The sequence below is a fragment of the Doryrhamphus excisus genome, linkage group LG14 (genome assembly GCF_037039965.1).
Source record: "Doryrhamphus excisus strain RoL-2023G ecotype Guam linkage group LG14, RoL_Dexc_Guam_v1.1, whole genome shotgun sequence".
Taxonomy (NCBI): domain Eukaryota; kingdom Metazoa; phylum Chordata; class Actinopteri; order Syngnathiformes; family Syngnathidae; genus Doryrhamphus; species Doryrhamphus excisus.
Genome location: NC_136370.1, coordinates 6,035,001 through 6,053,631, shown reverse-complemented (window position 1 = coordinate 6,053,631; position 18,631 = coordinate 6,035,001). Strand labels below are relative to the sequence as shown.

At 39.3% G+C, this 18,631-nt stretch overlaps 1 protein-coding gene and 1 long non-coding RNA gene across 4 annotated transcripts in view; both read left to right on the top strand.

Moving 5' to 3' along the window:
• Window positions 1-8,930, top strand: part of aqr (aquarius intron-binding spliceosomal factor) — a 58,234-nt gene extending 49,304 nt beyond the window's left edge. Inside the window, exons 33-36 of one of the 2 annotated variants that reach the window (XM_078796039.1) lie at window positions 1,445-1,530; window positions 5,117-5,291; window positions 8,307-8,417; window positions 8,553-8,930. In XM_078796039.1, the coding sequence (XP_078652165.1) occupies window positions 1,445-1,530; window positions 5,117-5,291; window positions 8,307-8,417; window positions 8,553-8,801 (621 nt within the window). In that variant the 3' untranslated portion in view covers window positions 8,802-8,930. Of the gene's footprint in view, window positions 1-1,444; window positions 1,531-5,116; window positions 5,292-8,306; window positions 8,418-8,546 lie in introns of both variants that reach the window. The other variant, XM_078796038.1, reaches the window with a different exon arrangement.
• Window positions 8,931-9,220: 290 nt separating this feature from the next.
• On the top strand, window positions 9,221-15,461 carry LOC144901686 (uncharacterized). 2 transcript variants are annotated; one of them, XR_013629740.1, is made up of 3 exons: window positions 9,221-10,566; window positions 14,493-14,729; window positions 14,843-15,461. It is a non-coding gene; the product is annotated as an uncharacterized LOC144901686 (long non-coding RNA). The 2 variants fall into 2 exon arrangements; XR_013629739.1 differs by having other exon boundaries at window positions 14,493-14,775.
• Window positions 15,462-18,631: the final 3,170 nt, after the last annotated feature.

The window sequence follows — 18,631 nt, the reverse complement described above, 5'->3', positions numbered from 1 at the left end:
TGGCTCCTAGGACATTTAAAAATACAGCCTTCTTTCTTCAGTTTATTTGTTCACTAATACCTGGTACTGTACAATTAAAGGTACATTAATATTATGATGACAACAGAAATAGCTCATAAAAGTGTAATTTAAGAGCGTCCATCTAGCCATTTCCATGGTTTTCTTGATGATCACCAATATCACTTAGATCAATAGCTATGGCATTGTACTGCATTAAAAACAATGCTTTTTGGCATTCCATTCATTCATTCATTCATTTTCTACCGCTTATCCTCATGAGGGTCGAAAGAGTGCAGGAGCCTATCCCAGCTGTCTTTGGGCGAGAGGCGGGGTACACCCTGGACTGGTCGCCAGCCAATCACAGGGCACATATAGACAAACAACCATTCACACTCACATTCATACCTATGGACAATTTGGAGTTGCCAATTAACCTAGCATGTGTTTGGAATGTGGGAGGAAACCGTAGTCTCCGGAGTAAACCCACGCATGCACGGGAGAACATGCAAACTCCACTGGAATCAAAGTCTGGTCTTCTAGCTGTGTGGCCTGCGCGCTAACCACTCTTCCCCGTGCAGCAGGCATTCCATGTTGTTATGTTTATTGTATTCTTCAGGTGACATACTTGTAGTCGTACCAGCCGTTAAAATTAACAAGAAATTGAAGAAACAAGGCTGGTCTAATCATTTTTTCCATGACTGTATCCATGTTTGAGAGGCTCAAATCAGAGGATATTGTATATTGTACATTTAAAACAAAAACAATCAATTACCGAAATAGTACTCAATTAATTGGGTAATCGATTAACCATCAATTAATTGATGCATTGTTAATAAAATGACGCTATTTTTCATTTTTGCAGTCTTGAGTTTTTGTTTTTTTTGTATTAGTTTTAATTTTAGTGCCAAGGACCAATAAGAAACAGCCATGGGCCGCAAATGGCCCTCATGCCGCACTTGGGACACCCCCGGTGTAAGCGATCAGAGATGTTTTGGGTTTTTCTAACCAAAAGTGTGCAGCTGCCTATTATGTGAGACATATTCTTGGTAAGCACACCTCTCAGCATGACAGGATTACCACCGTATCAAGCAAATTGGCTGACTTGAGCTTTCCCCCTTTTTGCCTTGAAAAGACACACTACTCTTTCCGGCGACAAAAACATATAATCTCTTGATTCAGTAGCAGCAACAGCGATGCCCCCGGCTCTTTCCTCTTCCCTTAGAGTCTCAGGGGTCCAGGTAAGAGGCAAGAGGCGGCAAATGCCCTTTAAGCCGTCTTAAGGACTCGTCGACTTGCCCATGTGTCGTGCCATGATAACTCCCCCAACAGGAACCCGCAGTCACCTTCATGTATTTTTTATTTTTTTTTGCTAAACCCTGCTTAACTGAAATTAATTTACTTTGCATGGGGCATGAGCTAAAGTGTGCTTATGATAACTTTACAGGTGACGACTGTCGACAGGTTCCAGGGTCAGCAGAATGACTACATCATCCTCTCGCTGGTCCGCACCAAAGCGGTTGGACATCTCAGGTAAATACCTTGTTGAACACATCAACTATCTTCACATGTATTTGGGTTCATTTGTCAGTCAGTGATGCCTTAATTCGTTCCAAGCACTCAAAACACATTTAGAGATATAGTCGTTAAACATGCATTCATGACAAATGAACATTTAACATCTCGTTTACTGTCACTCAAGACTCTTGTTGGCAAAGACTGCAAAGAGTGGAGAGGAAGGGAGAGCCACACGGACACTACTGTGTTAGTTAGCAAAGAACTACACAGTCAAGCACTGGTGAGGTCATACAGGGGCGACGGCGTTGGCGGAGACACAGTGTATTAATAACGATTAATAACAATAACCAACATGTGGGATTATATGGACATTCTGGTTTGTTAGATACAATATTTGGCTTCTGCAGTGATGTGGACTCTGCATCGGTGTATTGTTTTAAAGACGGAGCTGAGCTGAAAGGCAAAGCTCTCTATTTAACGGTCAATCTACATTCCTACACTCGAAGTGAGTTTGATGCATGTCTCCTTCAAAGGGTGGCTGTGCTCTCCCTTAGAGATAAGGCGAGAAGCACCGTCATCTGGAAGCGACTCGGAAGTAGAACCACCGATCCTCCACATTGAGTGGATCCAAATGAGGTAGCTTGGTCATCTAGTCAGGATGCCTCCCGTACGGTGAGTAACGTGGAGTTGGACGTTGGCGAGACTGTGTCTCTCAAATGGCCTGGGAACCCCTGGTTGGTGGCAATCATGTGTTTGAAGTGACTATTCAATTATGATAAACAAAGGGTTTGTTTACTTTCATTAAGCATCATTTAGTATGTCGTTACCCGCTGTAGTTCTGTTTGCTTGTCCAACCAGTAAAGGGACATTCTTATGTCAAGTGTTGTTTTTCCTATTTTGGGATGTCCTCCCAACACGCCGCTGAGTCCTGTCTAATAGTCCCCCCCCCTTTTCCTGACTCTCCTCCTGGCAATCTGCTGCCGTGACAACCGCAGGAGGCACAGCCGACCATATGACAAGCCCACCCTTGCTCTCACAAAGGGGGGCATTCCTGCACACACACACACACACACACAGGTCTGACAGGGATGCACAGATGTAGACACACTCTGACTTCAGCGCACACACACGCATACGCTGGTCCACTTTGCCCTGGCATGCCATAGCACTGCCCAGGTGGGCGTCTCTCGATCCATGCCACAGGCTATCATGCTTTGTGATTGGCTCTTTTCCTTTCCCGTAGTCGCTTCTCATTGGTTATGGCTGTTATACTTTGTCTCTGTGGAAGTATTCAGCTTGTATTTTTTTTCCCCCCATTTCATTTCTTTCTCCATTAAGTTTCCCTTTGTTCCTTCATTTAGCTGCAAGGATGCATAATAAATGCATTGGCTGCACGAGAACAGCATCTTGTCCCATTCATATTGAACTCACCATGTATGCAACCGCCATTAATCCTCTTAATCAGGTGGACATAATCCACATTTTCAGACCGCACTCCCCATACCTCTCCATCTTCTTCCCCTCAAATTATATTCTGACATCCTCCAAGCACAGCATGCGTTTGGTATTGAGCTGCAATTTACACAGCTCCATAAAGCCCCCAAACGCTTAAAAACACTGCGAGAATGTCATTCAGAGGCGCCTGAAGGCTGAATTATCCTCATTTGGACCAGCACCAGATTGTACACCCTCTTAGACAACCATTTCCTGCTTATTCATTAAGGCAGAATTTGCACATCTCCTCATGTGACCCAGTTCAGATAGTTGAGAATGTGATTGTGTGGATTTGATTGTTGAATAGAGAGATTAATAAAAGTGTCTCTCTATGAATAGAGGGAGGTGGTGGCGGCCCACAACACGCGTAAGTGCGGTTACATAAGCCACAACAATTCATTGATTAATTGAAGGTTCATCCATTACCCTATTAATCGACAACTATTTGGTAATCGATTAATATTTTTTGGATTTAATTACATAAATAGCCTCTGATTTAAGTCTCTCAGATGTGATTATTTATTTTACACATTTATTATTTCTTTAGAAATCTATGAAAGCAGACATATTATCTTTGTGTTTTCTTTGTGTACTACAGTAAACCTCGGATATATCGGATTCAATTGTTCCCACTGGTTTTGTCCGATATAAGCGAAATCCGTTATATGCGTATACCGGAAAATGTCCGTTTTACGCATATATCAGATTTATATTCGTTATAAAAAGGCACGTCCTTGACTATGTTTCCAATGTACCTGGACTGGGCAATGAAAAGAGACGTAAGGTAATGAGAATTGAACTTTATTGGACTCTGAGCATAACAAATTGTTAATTAAGCTAGGCCCTGTTACGCCCGTCAGGCCTACGTTATTTCCAATAGTGAGGTTAAGATCTCATTCACTGCTGTGCTAGTATTATTGACGTCACTCACTTTTATATTTGTCCTAAATCTGGAGCCAGGAGAAAGACACGATGCGGCCATCCGATATATGCGAGGGAAATTGGAACGGGACTGGAGATTTTGTCCAAAATAGGCGAAATCCGTTATAAAAAAATCCGATATATGCAATGAATTTTTATTGGAAATGCATTACAGAAAAATCGGTTCTTTTTTATCTGTCCGTTGTGAGCGAATTTCCGATATATCCGAGTCTGATATATCCGAGGTTTACTGTATTTCTGATATACTGGGCAAAATTGACCAATAGTGTATTGTATAAATAAATGTAAGGATTTTGCATTTAAGTTATGTACATTTTATTTCCCATCACAAAAGTACACACTCCATGCTGCAAAAATAAGTGTAAAAAAAAAAAAAAAACAGGATTTAAAATATTAAAACTGAAAAAAGATCTAACGAATTTCATGTAAGGATGTAAGGATTTTGCATTTAAGTACTGTACATTTTATTTTCTATCACAAAAGTACACACTCCATGCAGGAAAAATAAGTGTAAAAAGTAGAAAAAAAAAAACAGGATTTAAAATATTAAAACTGAAAAAAATCTAACAAATTTCATGGGGCCCTGATTTAAATCAGTAAAGAGACGCCCCGGCAATTATGATGTAGATGTACTGTTCCAAATGGATTAGTCAAAGGAAGCGGATAGATAGACAGTCCATATATACAAATACAATGGATTTAGGCACTAAATCTGACTTAAATCCAATATAACACCGAGACCAGTTTTTGCAGTATTTTTTGTCTGGTTTAGTACTTTCTGCATAAGGCTGCATTCAAGTGAGCTGCAATGAAAACAGCGAATCCAGACGTTACCGGTAATTACGGGCCAATTTTCCTGGCCGGTCCAACGGCTATCATGTGTCCCTGCTTTGCAGTTTTACCTCAGCAACATTCCTTCATGTGTCATGTGATCCTGCACAGAATTCCTTCACTCTCTCCTCTAATCCCCTTTCGTTCAAGTGCATGGCAGAAAAAGTATCCAATCTCTGCCCTCTCTCTGGCTTCCATTCCGTTTATTTCCATGACGGCCTCTGCCTTTGTCGCCTCACCTATCACTCCTTATCCCTCACTAAAGCTCCTTCGCTGCTTTACAAGCTCTTATCTCCACCTTGACGACACAACATGGTTTTTTGTGTCCCATCAGGGACGTGAGGCGTCTGGTGGTGGCCATGTCCAGAGCCCGGCTGGGCCTGTACATCTTCGCCCGGGTGGCGTTGTTCCAGAACTGCTTTGAGCTGACTCCCGCCTTCAACCAGTTGACAGAGCGCCCGCTGCAGCTTCATATCCGGCCGCATGAGTACTACAACCAGGAGCAGCCGGTACGTGTAGACGCAACAATGAAGCCACTTGAAGGGCATTTCACACAGTCTCTAAAAGCCGACATTTTTCCACCTTTGTTGTCACTGTTCTGTATAATCTGCAGGCCCATGAAGGGGTCTCTGGTATCACCTCTGGGGGGAATAAATTTAGTGAATTTTGCTGTTGCGCTGTTCTGTGTGAACGGCCAACCAACAGAATGGAGTGCTAACAGTGACCTGGCAATTTCCCACCTTTTTGGAGGTGGTATCAGAAACCCATTGCCCACTGCTGGTAAAAACCAACTTGTTTCTGTGAATCTGTTCTGTGAAAATTGCACTAGCACAGAATGTGGGGGGGTGGGGATGGGGGTGGGGGGGGCAAAGTTGACCTGGTAAATTTGACATTTTCATTCATTTTCGACTGCTTATCCTCACAAGGGTCGCGGGGGTGCTGGAGCCCATCCCAGCTGTCTTTGGGTGAGAGGCGGGGTACACCCTGGACTGGTCGCCAGCCAATCACAGGGCACATATAGACAAACAACCATTCACACTCACATTCATACCTATGGACAATTTGGAGTGGCCAATTAACCTAGCATGTTTTTGGAATGTGGGAGGAAACCGGAGTACCCGGAGAAAACCCACTCATGCACGGGGAGAACATGCAAACTCCACACAGAGATGGCTGAGGGTGGGATTGAACTCGGGTCTCCTAGATGCGCACCAACCACTCGACCGCCACGCAGCCCCTGACATATTCATATTCTGTATAAATAGTACCAACACGGAATGGGAAATGGGTGGCGAGTCAAGCCGGCAGTTTTCCACCATCTCATCAGAAGACTGTCATTCTTTTGCGCCCCCCCAACCCTTCAATGGGTTCTGTGTAAAAGGATAACAAATGTCAGGTCTTCTGTTGCTGCTCCAATGTGCCATTTCTGTTATCTCTGTGTGGAAGAATAAAGAACACGAGGTTTGCAAAATAGTGAGCTGACTCCGCCCCCTCCCCCTGCCCTCAAAGCTCGCCTCTTGACTCCCATCTAATCCGGCCTCTATATTCTGAATGGAATCTTCATTCCCCTTTTCCCTCTCTGCTCTCAAGTCTTACAGCAGCTTTAGCCCAAGGCCCCCGCTCTGTTAACAGCATTCTACAGGGGGGCCATCTGCACGCTCGGGAAAGTACGAGGCCCAGCTATAATTAACCCCCCACCCGAAGGTCACATGGCCAAACCCTCTCCCCAAGCCCATGGACTGGTTCGTCTGGTCCCACATGTCTGGCTGCCTAGTGGGCGGCAACAATGCTGTCCAAAATACCCCCGCAGTCTCTGACACTTCCTGTCTCGGCTCTTTTGGGCGCACACATGTGGCCCTCGCTTAGACGCTCGCTCCAGCTCCTCCAGTCAGTAACCCGGCCAACCACTCCCCCCTTTACACGCACCCCCCTGCTGCTGATACACGCAGATGCAGATTAGAAGTCTGATGTTGTCTGGCACACTCTGCGGCGCTGTCGTGAATGGAAACAACATCGCCACTTCCAATTCTTCACGCCAACACACGCGTGTGTTGTGCAACAGAACCAATGTTGTAACAGTGGTCAGGAACAAACTGCTCAGTCAGCATTAATAGCACTGATCAGTTGCTTGTAAACTACAATACAAGTACGCTAAGTGCAGCTAACTTGACTTTGACGCCGACATCTACAGTAGCAACAATTTAAAGCGCACGCAGAGCGAGATACAGCTGCTGGATACTGACCACTGATGATGTTAAGTGAGTGAGTTGGTAAAACAAAAGTACGGCCACAGCTGTTAATGGCAGATATTTATTGTTGTAGACCAGGGGTCTCAAACTCAATTTGCCTGGGGGCCACTGGACCTAAGGTCTGGGCGAGGCTGGGCCGCATCAGGTTTTCCCAAAAAAAAAAAAAAGTATTTATTAAAAACAGAAAAATGAATAAACTTTGCTTTGGTTCCGCTTTTCTACAAGAAAAGCTCTGATAAAACATTCCACTGTTCTCAAATATCTTATTTTTTATTTTTCTACACAAAATAAGATCAAGAATAAAGAAAATCAATAAATCAGTAATAAATAAATATAATAATAATAAAACAGCAAATAATAAAAACTTGAGAAATCACATATAGTTGGTGGGTAGACAAATTATTTTTTTCAGATTAAAATGAACAAAGCATTATTAGAGCCCTGCAGACATGACAAAACACGACTATAGTCACATTTATACTCTTTTTATTTACAACATATTGCGCAACTGCAGGGTCTTGAGACACATGCTAACTCGCAAACTAGAGAGCTAGCGACCTAAACGGTAGCCTTCAAGTTATTTCCTTTAAACTTAAATAGCCAAAAACTTACCACTTCCACACGGATAGGGAGGATAACTATTAACAGTTATTTAACCTTTAACATGAACATTAATCAAACGTAATAATTTTTTCTGGGTACATGATACCATACAGCATCCGTATCAAACTTGCGCGGGCCGCACTAACATTAAACTTTCATATCAAGGCGGGCCTCAAACTAGTGTCCTGAGGGCCACGTGTTTGAGACCCCTGTTGTAGACGATAGAAGTTGCAGTTAATTGAATGGAGCGTTCTTTATAACATTTAAGTCATTCTAAAATAAATTCAACTTATTAAGGCACACAAATGACTCCAGCCACATGTTTATTTTTTTTTTGCCGTGCAGTTGACCAATTTTGGACGAAGTGGTAGTTTTACAGCAGTAACTACACTGAAGCCATGAGCCACTGACATGATGCCCAGAGGGCCCCTGAAGGCATCACCTGTTTAACCAGGAAGCATCCTTCACTGTTTTGCATAATGCATGATGCATGATAGTTGCACACAGGAAACGTGTGTATACCTATTTCCTGGTTTTTGCAATAAGGTGCATTGGATTTGGGTTCCCTTTCGTAGTAAGAACACCAGTTTTATTAGAAATATTTTATTTATGTGATTGTTTTTATAGCCATTTTTGACATCCTGGATCCTCTGCTTGTCTCTGTCTCTACAGAGAGACGCCTCAGACCGTCCAGACCAAGCGATACAGAACATGCCAGAGATGGCCAACCTGGTGTACAACATGTACATGCACATGATTCAGACCTCACAAAAGTACAGACAGGTAACACCTCGAACCCACACCGACACAGGACCGCATTCAGTGTTTGATTGTCATGATAAAATGGAACATTGTTTCATTACATGCAGCCCATTCTTGCACCACATTGTCACTGTTTCGCTCTCCTTCTGGCAACAGCAGCAACAACTAGCTAAACCTCCTTCACAAGCAAAGCCTGATGCTGCAGCAGACAACGTGCCAGCCAGCTCTGAGGAGCCGGCCGAGAAGAAGGAGGAGCACCAGACTCCCATGGAGCAGGAGGAGAGCCCGCAACAGAAGTCTGAAGATACCAACGAGCAAGAAGGAGAGAAAGACATAGAAAAACAAGCCAAGATGCCCGAGCACCCGGGCCGGGACAGCGACAGCGATGACGAACAGGAGCAGTAGCTCATTGAGGCACTGAAGGGGACCAGTTAGACGTAAAGTAAAACACACCCACGGGATGTTATCATGACACATCATCACACTTTGTATTTTGTAACTTTAGTCATTTTTAATAAAAAAACAAAAACATTCAAAAATACATAAAAATGCTTAATTTGTGATTTTTTTCCCATTACCAATTGGTATGTGGCCCAATGGTGCTCCTGATGAAACCGCCCTGAGTCTATGAGTAATTAAAATACAAGAATGCTAACTGTTAGCATGCCAGCACTGTAGTTGTTTCACACACATCAAAATGCGGCTATCTACATGGCATGATGGAAGAACACTACAGAACTCGCTTGCCACTTTCAGTACTTTGTGTTGTATTTCCTGGTGCTAGCATGCTAACTGTTAGCATGTTAGTTATTTTACACACATCAAAATGCGGCTATCTACATGGCATGATGGAAGAACACTACAGAACTCGCTTGCCACTTTCAGTACTTTGTGTTGTATTTCCTGGTGCTAGCATGCTAACTGTTAGCATGTTAGGTATTTTACACATGTCAAAATGCGACTATCTACATGGCATGATGGAAGAACACTACAGAACTGGCTTGCCACTTTCAGTACTTTGTGCTGTCTTTCCTGGTGCTAGCATGCTAACTGTTAGCATGTTAGTTATTTTACACATGTCAAAATGCGACTATCTACATGGCATGATGGAAGAACACTACAGAACTGGCTTGCCACTTTCAGTACTTGGTGCTGTCTTTCCTGGTGCTAGCATGCTAACTGTTAGCATGTTAGTTATTTTACACATGTCAAAATGCGACTATCTACATGGCATGATGGAAGAACACTACAGAACTGGCTTGCCACTTTCAGTACTTGGTGCTGTCTTTCCTGGTGCTAGCATGCTAACTGTTAGCATGTTAGTCGCATTTTGACATGTGTAAAATATCTACATGGCATGATGGAAGAACACTACAGAACTCGCTTGCCACTTTCAGTACTTGGTGCTGTCTTTCCTGGTGCTCGCATGCTAACTGTTAGCATGTTAGTTATTTTACACATGTCAAAATGCGACTATCTACATGATGCATGATGGAGGATTCTTCACCTTTTGCTCTATTTTCCCTCATTTTTTCTGTTTTGTGTGTTTATTTTTAATTTCTACAACTTGCTGTGGGCCAATAATAAGACACGGGCCACAAATGGCCCCCAGGCCGCACTACGGACACCCCTGGTTCATGCTAAGCTAACTGTAGCTACATTAAAGAGAATTTGACTTGGGAAACCCCCATACAATAGCTACCACCAAAAAACGGTTGCTTTTGCTAAAGACACAAACTGCATATACTGTATACAAAAATAAAATATACATAAAATATGTAATATGGTAAATGTAGATATAAATAAATGTAAAATATATAAGTTTGTTGTATTAAAGTAAGTGTTCAGTGGGTGTTTGCATGCCACTGCCTGGTCTTAAAAAAAAAAAAAAAAAAAAGCCAACCCCATGACTGCGATCATTCTGGTGTAGTCACATGACCTGAATGTGTGCATTGTGTAACATCCTCACTATTAGTTGTGTCGTCTCCCTGCTGCTGTCCTGGGCACCATTCACTAACGACATCAACATCGGCATCAATTAGCTCATCTGAAGGTGTGGGACGAGCTGAGCAGCGTCTCCGGGGACGAGGGGCTGCCGCACACCAGAGGACGTAAGAAGAAGAAGCTTCTGCTGCTGAAGGTGAACATGTCTTTTCTAGTCCATCGACAGGTATTCTTGGGGTTGACTGCTACTTTTGTCTTAACCACTCGTGGACTAACCAACTGCATGCTTGTTGAAACTAAGTCACTTATTTTGGGGGGTTGGATTGTTTAAAGTTACTACGCTTGACAGGAAGTTGCCTTTATGGAGAAGTGACAGTAATGACTCTGTGATTATAGGTTGAGGTTACAGTTTAGGGTTATGGCCTTAAGGGGTCTTCGGGACTGGTTAGGGTTTATGGGTTAAAGTAGCGTGAAGGGCTAAGCATTAGTTTTAGGAGATGAGTTTGGCTTAGGTACTTTTACAATCAGTAACTGTTACATTTGTTCACTTCCTGCTTTCCATAATACAGTTTAAGGTTTTTTTGTTTGTTTGTTTTTTTTTTTGTTTTTTTTAATAATGCACCTCCATCTGGTACTTTTACAATCAGTAACTTAGATTTGTTCACTTCCTGCTTTCCATAATACAGTTTAATTTTTTTGTTTGTTTGTTTGTTTTTTTTAATAATGCACCTCGTACCACAGTACAAATCCTACCCCTCCATCTGGTACTTTTACAATCAGTAACTGTTAGATTTGTTCACTTCCTGCTTTCCTAATACAGTTTAAGGTTTTTATTTTATTTTTTTATTTTTTGTCCCGTATCGAAGTAGGAGGTGATATGAGCATCCAATGCCATAATGGGTACCATAGTAAGTGTCAATATAGTGATATATATAGCACATCATGACTGGTTCAAGACTCTTCATCCTTGTATTTAGCAAACATCAACTGCTTGTATTGATTAGCGTAAGGAGATAGATGGATAAGGGTTTGCTTCAGTTGGTTTTAGGTATGAGGTTCTTAGGATCTTGGGGTTTAGTTTTCGATGTTATGGTTGGGTTTAGGATCTAGAGTTAGGTTTACCAGTCAGAGCTTGGGTTAGGATCTTAAGGTTAGAAATGTATTGGTGGGTGCCAAACTTGGGGTTAGGGTTTTGATACCCAAGGTCTTCAGGTTAAAGGGGTTATGCTCGTTTTTCAGATCCCGAATCCAACAGCATCAGTAAGATTTAATGTGTTTTGCGGGACTTGCGGGAATCAGGAACTCCAACCACTACTGCCTGATGGTGGCGTCTTTGGAATTGTATAGAAATGTGGTGTTCCCTTTCGAGGCATTTAGCAAATAAATAGCCAAGCAGAGCTTGGGGGACTGTAGGAAGTTTATATATAAGGAAGTCCGCCCCTCTGTGACATCACAAAGGAGCAGTTTTACCACGCCTTTTGAAACCGAGCATTTTGAGCCATCCCGAACTTCTTTCAGGGCTCACTTTAAAATGTGCAAAGCTCAATATCTGAAACTTTGTTGTGACTGATACTGGTCTCTCTTTTAACTTCTAATTCCAAACAAGGCGTTCCTCTAGAAATCACGAGAAAAGTCTCACAAGGGAAGCCTGCTTTGTTGATTGTGTCATTCATTTGGTAACATGACAGTACACACTCACACTCATGTCACAACAGGAAACTACACACTGATGCCGGCACGCCAACAAGACATGTGACATTTCTTGTTGATGTACTTCATGACTTTCTGCTTTAAACGTTGGAACATCTCCATAAAGTAGAGGTTCATGTCTGACTTCAAGTGCATTATCTGGTTTGTGGTTTTTTTCATATTTTCATTTTTGTTGATCCATCATTTCCTTGACAAAATGCCTTCATAAATTCATCTAAAATGCATCTTTGACATGTAATTGTGTGTTATAATTTTTGTGACAAGCAATAAAAAACAGTAGTAGTAAATAAATGAAGGAATAAATATTGACATGTAAAAATATTAAGACTTAAGTGTAAAAATATATATTAAAAAAATTAAATACATAAAACCAAAAAAAATTATGAATGTACAAAAAATCAAAATAAACAAAATGCCTTCATAAATTCCTCTAAAATGCATCTTTGACATGTAATTGTGTGTTATAATGTTTGTGACAAGCAATAAAAAACAGTAGTAGTAAATAAATGAAGGAATAAATAAAGATTGACGTGTAAAAAATATTAAAAGACTTAAGTGTAAAAATATATATTTAAAAAATTAAATACATAAAACCAAAAAAAATTATGAATGTACAAAAAATCAAAATAAACAAAATGCCTTCATAAATTCCTCTAAAATGCATCTTTGACATGTAATTGTGTGTTATAATGTTTGTGACAAGCAATAAAAAACAGTAGTAGTAAATAAATGAAGGAATAAATATTGTCATGTAAAAAATATTAAGACTTAAGTGTAAAAATATATATTTAAAAAATTAAATACATAAAACCAAAAAAAATTATTAATGTACAAAAAATCAAAATAAACAAAATGCCTTCATAAATTCCTCTAAAATGCATCTTTGACATGTAATTGTGTGTATTAATGTTTGTGACAAGCAATAAAAAACAGTAGTAGTAAATAAATGAAGGAATAAATAAAAATTGACGTGTAAAAAAATATTAAAAGACTTAAGTGTCAAAATATATATTAAAAAAATAAATACATAAAAATAAAAAAAATAATAAATGTACAAAAAATCAAAATAAACAAAATGCCTTCATAAATTCCTCTAGAATGCATCTTTGACATGTAATTGTGTGTTATAATGTTTGTGACAAGCAATAAAAAACAGCAGTAGTAAATAAATGAAGGAATAAATAAAGATTGACGTGTAAAAAATATTAAAAGACTTAAGCGCAAAATATATATTTAAAAAATTAAATACATAAAATAAAAAAATTAAGTGTACAAAAAATCAAAATAAAAATGCAAATGTCTGTGTAAAAAATACAAAATAAAATGACTTGAAAGTGTAAAGATTACAATTTTTAAAATGACTTAAAAGTGGTTTTACAACTATTCTCGTAGTACTACGACTTACATTATTATTATTATTACATTACATTAACATTATTCTGTGAATATACGACAAAAGTCGTAAATCTATGAGAAAAACAAGCCGTAAGGCCAAAGGTCACATAAGGCATAGCTGTCTCAGGCAATGCCTGTTACAATATCATTAATGTTATTAATTTATTTAATTTTGCTTTTTTTTTTTACTTTTGAACTTGACTTTTATCTAATGATTATTTTATACCCTATACCTTTTGTTTTAGATCTTAACCAAATGTTTTTATAGTTTTACACATGCTTATTTTAGTTTTTATTAATGTTCTTATATATTTCACTTTATTTTTTTTTGTTTATATACTTTCGATATTCTTATTTTATGTTTTTATATTTCTTATCCCATATATCCAGTGTTTCCTCAGTGGGGGGCTCTCTGCGTTAGGGGGCTGTCCTCGGTTGGGGGCTGGGGTGTCTCCTCTCGTGGGGCTTACCGACTTGGGGGTGGCTGGGAGCTCTGTGGCGGTGCCCCACAGCAGCGCTGCGGGTCCCCTGCCTACCTGTTGTGTGGTGGCCCCCCTGGGTTGCGGCATCATGGCCTGGGGCCGTGGGCAACCCCCGGCGCAGATGGCAGCGCTTCCTGAACTGGTTTCTCTGTACTCGGGCAAACAAACTTCTTATGTGTGTGTCTGTGCGAGTGTGTGTGTAACATGTAACACACATTCTATGTATGAAAAGTGCTTTACAAATAAAGTTTGATTGATTGATTAAAATGGGATTTTGAGAATACTTTTTTATTCTCGTAAATGTACGACTTTATTTGTTGTTCTTTCAATGGGGCCGTCATAATTAATACTCCGTCATAATTAGCGATTGTAAAAAAAGACAAAGCTAAAACAAACAATGAAAGTGCGTAGTAAACTCAGCATGTTTTCTTATCAATTCTTTACTCTTATTGGCGTCATTATGAATTTCATTTTGAACTAAATGCTAGTACTTTTGTACAAAAGCATATTTCCGTCATTATATATTATATTATATTACCGTCTTACCTTTGTGTCTTTGCCGCAGAGCAGAATGGCGACCTGCGACTCGGGTTTATGGTGCATCATCTGGCTGGTGCTGCTGCTGTTCATCGGTTGGCCCCTCAGCATCACCTTGGGGGGTCTCTACGGTCTCATCAGCCCCCTCACCACCTGCCTCGGCCTGGACCGCCTCTCCGACCTGCTCCTGGAGGGCGCCAACCTGGGTCGAACCTGCGCCTTGAACATGCGGCACTGCAAGCCGCTGTGTTGAGGAAGAAGAGTTGTATGATTATTATTATTATTATTATCATCATCATCATCGCAAAAAGGTGAAGGGAACAGATTGAGCTGGATGTGTTAGCGTGTAAGCAACCTTGTGTTTGTGTGTTTTGTAAGGCTTGGTCACGAAGGAAACGGGCTTCAGGTGTCGTGTGGCTGCTCTCCAATTCACGATGACGCTGCGTGGAGAAGCGGACAACGAGCGGAAAAGGCACATTTAACCACGACGACGCTCACGCTTGTAAATGACTCTTTTAGCTAGTTAGCTTCTAATGCCATTAAACCTCCTCTCAACTCCTTTCGCCGTCTGCTGAATCAAACTTTCTTATTCATCTTATTTCTTTTACAGGAATTTTTTTGCTATTTTTACTTTTTCATGAGTCTAGTACATTTATATACATATATAATATATATATATATATATATATATATAGTACACTATATTGACAGTTACTATGGTACCCATTATGTCATTGTATGGTCATATCACCTCCTACTTTATTAAAAAAAAACAACAACAAAAAAACCTTAAACTGTATTATGGAAAGCAGGAAGTGAACAAATGTAACAGTTAGTGATTGTAAAAGTACCAGATGGAGGGGTAGGATTTAATAAGCTTTGCTTCTTCCTACTCCTTTTGGACATGTGGAACTGTGAACTGATTATGGGATGCACTCAATTGTAATCTGATGCATGTTCAAATGAAATAAAACCAAATAATACAAAATAAAAATGACTTGAAAGTGTAAAGATTACAATTTTTTAAATGACTCAAAAGTGGATTTACGACTATTCTCTGATGCATTACCATTTATAGCGAATTACGTTTTCTTTATGATGGTACTCTTACTTTTGTCGTTAATTATACAGCTAGCTTGTAATTATTATTCATTTTATTATTTTTATTTCAAAAAAATTCTCCAATAGTATTTTTGCGTTTTGGTCATGACAAATACTATTTAATTTGTCATTATTTATTCAACAATAGTGGTATTTTTTTATACATTTTTTATACATTATACAAATTCCATGTTCTTGTAGTTTTTTTTTTTAGTACTTCACTTTTATTGTGAATTGCAACTTTTCTTTCCTTTCTTTTACTTCTAAAAAATTCCAGCAATATTTTTGCTTTTGAGGTAAAAAAAAAAAAGATAATAATAATAATACTTAATTTATTACATATTAGTTTCTATTGTTACAATAATAATAAACTAATTTTGATGGTGGGGTCAGGTTTTTTTTAAGAATTTAAGCAATTTTTCTGTTATTTACATTTTCTACAAGTTTTTCTTGTGAGTTACGACGATTGTATTTGTGATATTACGATTATTCAGAATATTTGGTCAAAAAATGTAGCTTCATTATTGAATTTTTTTTTTAATTCCTTTACTAATTTTGGTAGAATACAACTTAAAACGTGATATTAGCCACAGCCCTATTACTCATTTTTGGCAATATTACAACTTTATTCTCAGAATTGAGTGCATTTATTTTATTATTGTTGTTTTTGTCGCCATTTATATTTGAAATGGAAGCCAAACACCTGACTACTGTACAGCTGAAGCATGGTATTCTACATTTCCACGCATGACTGGGAGGTTCTGGCTTATTCCCCGTAGCCGGAAGCGCAAGGAGGCAATTGTTATGCTGTCTTGTGAGCGAAATGAATTTAGGCTGCATTTGGAATTGTCTCTTTATGACTTAAGAGGGTGAACTAAACTGAGGAACTTTGGTGAAATTAAAGTCATCCTCCAGGGTTGGCGTATGTCAATCAATAGGCTACACCAGCAAACACACCCACTTCTCAGATGCCTTTCACTCAGATACTTTGGATTTTTTGAGGGGAAAAAAAACATCCACCTGTTCTTTATTCATGTGTTCCTATTTTGGAAGCGGACATGGAAGTTGTTAGTGTAGATTTAAAAGCTCTATTGACACTGGGGATTCATGCCTGACTGCTTTATCGAACGCTAAACGGCTAAACAAACTTTTACAGACTTTCTCCTCCGGAGTTTCTCCGCTGACTTGAATTCACTTCATGCTTGAAGTTTTGGAGAAATAAATTGCACGACACTTCATGGAGTCATACACACGGAAAGGATTTGAGCTTTTTCTTCAAGGTGAAATTACTACTAAATCACCACACGCATTTGACTTGGCCCATCATCAAATTCCTCACTCGGATTTAAAAAAAGGTTTTCATCTCGGACAAGATGCTATAAAAAAAAAAAACACTGATTAGACATCAAGTTGTGTTTTTGTGATTCCAAACATCCTGAGGATAGACGTTTAGTGCCAGAAGATTAGAAACCAAAGCAGAGTGGAGCAGACGAGCCTGAAGGCAAACAAGTAGTTCCTTGAAATGCGGTCGGACCATCGTGATGGATGAAGGGGAGCTTCTATTTTAACTCTTAACCGAATCACAAAATAAAACTGGTATGTTTTGGAATCTTTATTGTCCCATAAATGGACGCTATGAGATATTATTATTGTCTCCAAATAAACCACTGTTATGATCATATTTTAATGTACTTAGGACGTTGGCACTGAGCCGAAGTCTGAACATCGACGTGGTTTGATCTGACAAATCTTAAGTGGAATTGATCAAATGTACGACTACAGCTTGTGTTTGGACATCGACGATTAGCACGTCAACCGCTGACGCTGTGAACACAGAGGTAGGTTGCATTGCAAGGTTTGCCTAAATCTTCCAATGACGCCTTCCTTGCACCCTGCCACTTCCAGATTGCGTCCATTATCGTTCCATGCCATGCCAAGCCATGTCGTAGTTGACAAATTTGATTGGCTTCTGGCTGCCTTGTTCTCGATACTTTTCTCCAAATAAGAAATCTCGTGCTCTCATCACACGAGATCTTGTGACACCCCTACTTGAGTCATGAAGTTGTCTTTTCCGAGAAGAAAGTATCACTTTAATGTTGTTCAAATGTTACATATTGTACCTTTAATGTGATGGTATGTGTCTGATGTAGATGAGGTATGTGTTTGAAACCCCAATCCCGACTGAAAATCCTCATTTTGAACCCCCCACCCCATTTGGAAACCCTGCTTTCAAACCGTAACATAAACCCTCTGTTACATGTGCCAAACTCGTGCCATGGATGGCCGAGACACCGCAGGTTTTCTTCCCAGCCCGTCACCAAATCAGGTGATTTTAATGATCGATACCTATATGAGGAAATATGGGCTAATAACTATAAAAGCAATCTTCACTCGTTAAATGTACTGCAAAAAAGGTCAGTAAGGATAATTCATAATGCCGCCTACAGAGAACATACTAACTACTTATTTCTAAAATAAAGACGCATTATGTCATTGTATGGTCATATCACCTTGTACGAGGTGCATAATAAAAAATAAAAAAATAAAAACAAATAAAATAAAATAAAATAAAATAAAATAAAATAAAATAAAAACAAATAAAATAAAATAAAATAAAATAAAATAAAATAAAATAAAATAAAATATATTGACAGTTACTATGGTACCCATTATATCATTGTATGATCATATCACCTTGTACGAGGTGCATAATAAAATAAAATAAAATAAAATAAAATAAAATAAAATAAAATAAAATAAAATAAAATAAAATAAAATAAAATAAAATAAAATAAAATAAAATATATTGACAGTTACTATGGTACCCATTATATCATTGGATGGTCATATCACCTTGTACTTCGGTACGAGGTACATTATTAAAAATAAAAACTTGAACTATTTTATGGAAAGCAGGAAGTGAACAAATGTAACAGTTACTGATTGTAAAAGTACCAGATGGAGGGGTAGGATTTAATAAGCTTTGCTTCTTCCTACTCCTTTTGGACATGTGGAACTGTGAACTGATTATGGGATGCAAACCAGCTGCTGGAGAAACTGGTTGGA